Source organism: Pundamilia nyererei, unplaced genomic scaffold (assembly GCF_000239375.1).
Source record: "Pundamilia nyererei isolate P.nyererei 1_Seehausen unplaced genomic scaffold, PunNye1.0 scaffold00266, whole genome shotgun sequence".
Lineage (NCBI taxonomy): Eukaryota > Metazoa > Chordata > Actinopteri > Cichliformes > Cichlidae > Pundamilia > Pundamilia nyererei.
The window spans coordinates 620737-624507 of record NW_005187667.1 but is presented as its reverse complement, the minus strand read 5'-3'; the positions used below and the strand labels follow the sequence as shown (position 1 = coordinate 624507).

At 53.1% G+C, this 3771-nt stretch overlaps 1 protein-coding gene across 2 annotated transcripts in view; it reads left to right on the top strand.

The window, feature by feature from the left end:
* LOC102210103 (stromal interaction molecule 1-like) overlaps nucleotides 1-3771 on the top strand; it is a 16715-nt gene that overhangs the window by 4197 nt on the left and 8747 nt on the right. For both annotated transcript variants that reach the window (XM_005750249.1, XM_005750248.2), the window contains exons 3-7: nucleotides 1075-1205; nucleotides 1276-1390; nucleotides 1740-1848; nucleotides 2019-2134; nucleotides 2211-2385. In XM_005750249.1, the coding sequence (XP_005750306.1) occupies nucleotides 1075-1205; nucleotides 1276-1390; nucleotides 1740-1848; nucleotides 2019-2134; nucleotides 2211-2385 (646 nt within the window). The remainder of the gene's footprint in view (nucleotides 1-1074; nucleotides 1206-1275; nucleotides 1391-1739; nucleotides 1849-2018; nucleotides 2135-2210; nucleotides 2386-3771) is intronic.

The following is a 3771-nucleotide window of genomic DNA, read 5'->3' as shown; positions in this document are numbered from 1 at the left end:
CTGACACACACACACACACTGACACACTGACACACTGAAACACACACACTGAAACACACACACACACTGACACACGCTGACACACACACTGAAACACACACACACACTGACACACGCTGACACACACACAGACACACTGAAACACACACACTGACACACACACACACACTGACACACTGACACACGCTGACACACACACACTGACACACTGACACACACACACACACTGACACACACACACACACTGACACAGACACACTGACACACTGAAACACACACACACACTGACACAGACACACACTGACACTGACACACACTGACACACACACACACACACACGCTGACACACTGACACACGCTGACACACAGACACACACACGCTGACACACACACACTGACACACACACAGACACACTGACACACACTGACACACCGACTCTCGGAGGCTGAAATGACCAAATGCAGTCATGAACTTTTCACTGCTGTCATGTTTGGTGACGATCAGACGCTAGCTGCTAGCAGAGGCTAACAGGAAGTGAGTGTGGCACTTTCAGTTGCTCCCTACTTCCTCGTAGTCGTCGTTCATGTGAACATGAGTTGTTGTGTGATGTTGTTTGGTGGAAACAGAAAGAATAATGAATCACAGACGGAGATGAAACAGCCACAGAGCCTGAAACTGTTACAGAAAGACTGAAAGTAGATTTAAAGGCAGACCTAAAATAACTTCCTGCGGGACACGTCTCCGTTCTGTGACCCAAACAAAGATGGCAGGTGCGAGCGATGAGTGTTTACTCTTCGTGCAGCTGTCTCTGGCTGCGTGTGGCGTGGTCACTCTAGAGCTGAACTGAAACCAGGACAGGAAGTCACACGTGGATGATACCTGAGCAGCAGGAGGTCAGTCAGAGACGTTGTGTGCCTGCAAAGATGGAGGGAAACGTTTTTACAGGCTCATTTTAATAAAGTGTCACTCGATGTTGTGTTTGACCCCCGATGACCTCTGACCACCGCAACAGCACGCACGGTGGGCGGGGATTGTCCCGGCTGTGACTCAGTGACGGATGTTTCCTCTCGTAGATCTGTGCGTGATAGACCAGCAGCTCTGCGAGGACGAGAACTCTCTGCTGAGCTTCGAGGCGATCCGCAGCATCCACAAGCTGATGGACGACGACGCCGACGGCACGGTGGATGCGACCGAGACGGACGAGGTGAGACACGAGGCTCCGAAAGCTTCACGCGTGCACGCGGGCTCAGACTCTAACCGTGAGCTGCTCTCAGTTTCTCAGGGAGGATCTGAAGGATCACAACCCCAAAGCCAAACACAGCAGCTTCCACCGAGCCGACGCCCACATCAGCGTGGAGGACATGTGGAACGCCTGGAAGGGCTCCGAAGGTGGGTGTGAGCGAGGGAGCACCATCACCTCCCCTCCAACCAGGCTCGAGCACACGCGCACACCAGCACACGCGCCAGTTAAAGATGTGCGGTGTACTTCCCTGTCTGACCCCATCAAAATAAAAGCTGCAGTTAAAATCAGCAGGTGTGAAGGCAGAAAGGAAACGATGAGGGGAAAAATGCTGCCTCGACTTCCTGCTCAGTTTGTCAGCAACAAAAACACAACGTTTGTCAAACTCTATTTTTGGAGGAGAGGCTGGAGTTAAAGCCGCCATCACTCGGCGACGCTGACAGTTTCCTGTTTGTTTACACATGCCGGCTGCTTCAGGTGTGTTTACTGTGTTTTCAGTCTACAACTGGACGGTGCAGCAGGTGGAGGACTGGCTTGCCAGCGTCGAGCTGCCTCAGTACAGCGAAAGCTTCAGGAGACACCAGCTGGACGGCCAAGCGCTGCCCAGGTAACCACGACGATCTTTATGTAACACAGACGCTCGCCGTGAGTCAGCAGTAACACGGAGACACTGATCCTGACCCGTCCTCAGCTGCGAGGTCACAAAGTTCAGCACGTTTTAGCGTAAACATTCAGAGCGCGATGTGTGTGTCTGCTGTGTGTTTCCACTTCCTGCAGGTTGGCGGTGAAGAACGCGACCCTGACCGTGTCCGTGCTGAAGATTTTAGACCGGAGTCACGCTCAGAAGCTGCAGCTCAAAGCTCTCGACATCGTGCTGTTCGGGCCGCCGCCAGGTGTGTGTGCAGCAACGTGTGCATGTGCGCGTGTTTCTGCGCATGCTGCTGGTGTGTAATGTCTGTGTGTCTGCAGGCCAGCAGAGCCGCTGGAAGGACCTGGTGCTGGGTCTGTCCATCCTGATGGCGCTTGGCGGCTGCTGGTTCGCCTACGCCCAGACCCGGAAGTCCAGAGACGACCTGGGGAAGCTGGTGAAGGACCTGGAGAGCCTGCAGAGGGCGGAGCAAAGCCTGCTCGACCTGCAGGAGAAGTACGTCCTCCAGCACCACGCCCACACTCAGCTGATGGTCTATAGACTGTATATAAAAGATGGTAGCAGGCAACATTAGCATTTTAGCCACCATGTTGTGTTTTGGAGGGGGGGGTTGTGACAAGAGGGTGGAGTTACAGACTGTACGCAGGTACCTGCTGACCTGTAACATCCAATTAAAATCCTTCCTCTAAACCAGGGGTGTCCAACTGCAGGCCTCGGGGGCCGGTGTCCTGCAGGTTTTAGATCGCACTCCTGAATCACATGATTAGTTCGTTACCAGGCCTCTGGAGAACGTCAAGACATGTTTTCATTTAGCCCTTTAAATCAGCTGTGTTGGATCAAGGACACATCTAAACCCTGCAGGACACCGGCCCTCCAGGCCTGCAGTTGGACACCCCTGCTCTAAACCGTTAACTGAACAGCAGCCACGTTATGGGTTTATTTGACAGCACAAAGACGGCCCAGAGGACCAGAGGTGAACTAGCACGCAGCTAGCAGCTGCAGCCTGTCATCAAACAGGCCACGCCCCCAGCAGTGGCTCTGTGTTTTGGCAGGTTGTTTAAAAAAGTCCAGAGAAAAAACAGAGCAGCTCGTTTTATTATAACTGTGACAGCACAAGGAAGCAACCTGTGTGTGTGTGTGTGTGTGTGTGTGTGTGTGTGTGTGTGTGTGTGTGTGTGTGTGGACAGCCTCTGCAGAGGTGTCCTGTCTGAAGTCCTTTTATGGGCATGAGTGCCCAGGAGCTCACTCTGCGCACGCACACGCACGCACACGCACGCACGCACGCACGCACGCACACACGCTGTAACAGCGATCACATTGCAGATCAAAGTGATAGCGTTGCCATGGCAGCAAGCAGTTATCTTGATAGTAATCGTGTGTTTGTTTTATAAAGTCAGCTGCTCTCCACACGCTGCAGACTCCAGCTGTTCCTTATAAAGCTCCAGATGTTTGCAGGTCTGGACCTTCTTCACGAGACAGACGAGCTTCCTGTGTGGATGCAGCGATGCGTTCGCTGGCCGTGGTTCTTGGTGACGTTGCTCCTGCTCACTGTGTGCTCTCACTAGTCTCACTAGTGGACGACTCGCACAGTCTCTCATAGAGCCGGGGGGGCTGTGAAGCACAGCCAACCCCACGCCCTCCAACATGCAGCTGCTCCTCCTTGATCCTGGTTCTGCTGTTCGTGTTAAAGAGGAGTTCTTCCTCCCCCCTGTCTCTGATTGCTTCTCAGAAGGGGCTTCAGCACACTCACACTGTCATTATCCTCACTGCTCCTGTGTGAGCTTATACCAGGAGTTAAACACACACACAGCTGTTATTACTGTTGTTGCTACTTTTACACACTCAGCTGATCTGCTGGGATCAATTGAAGCATCGGCTCTG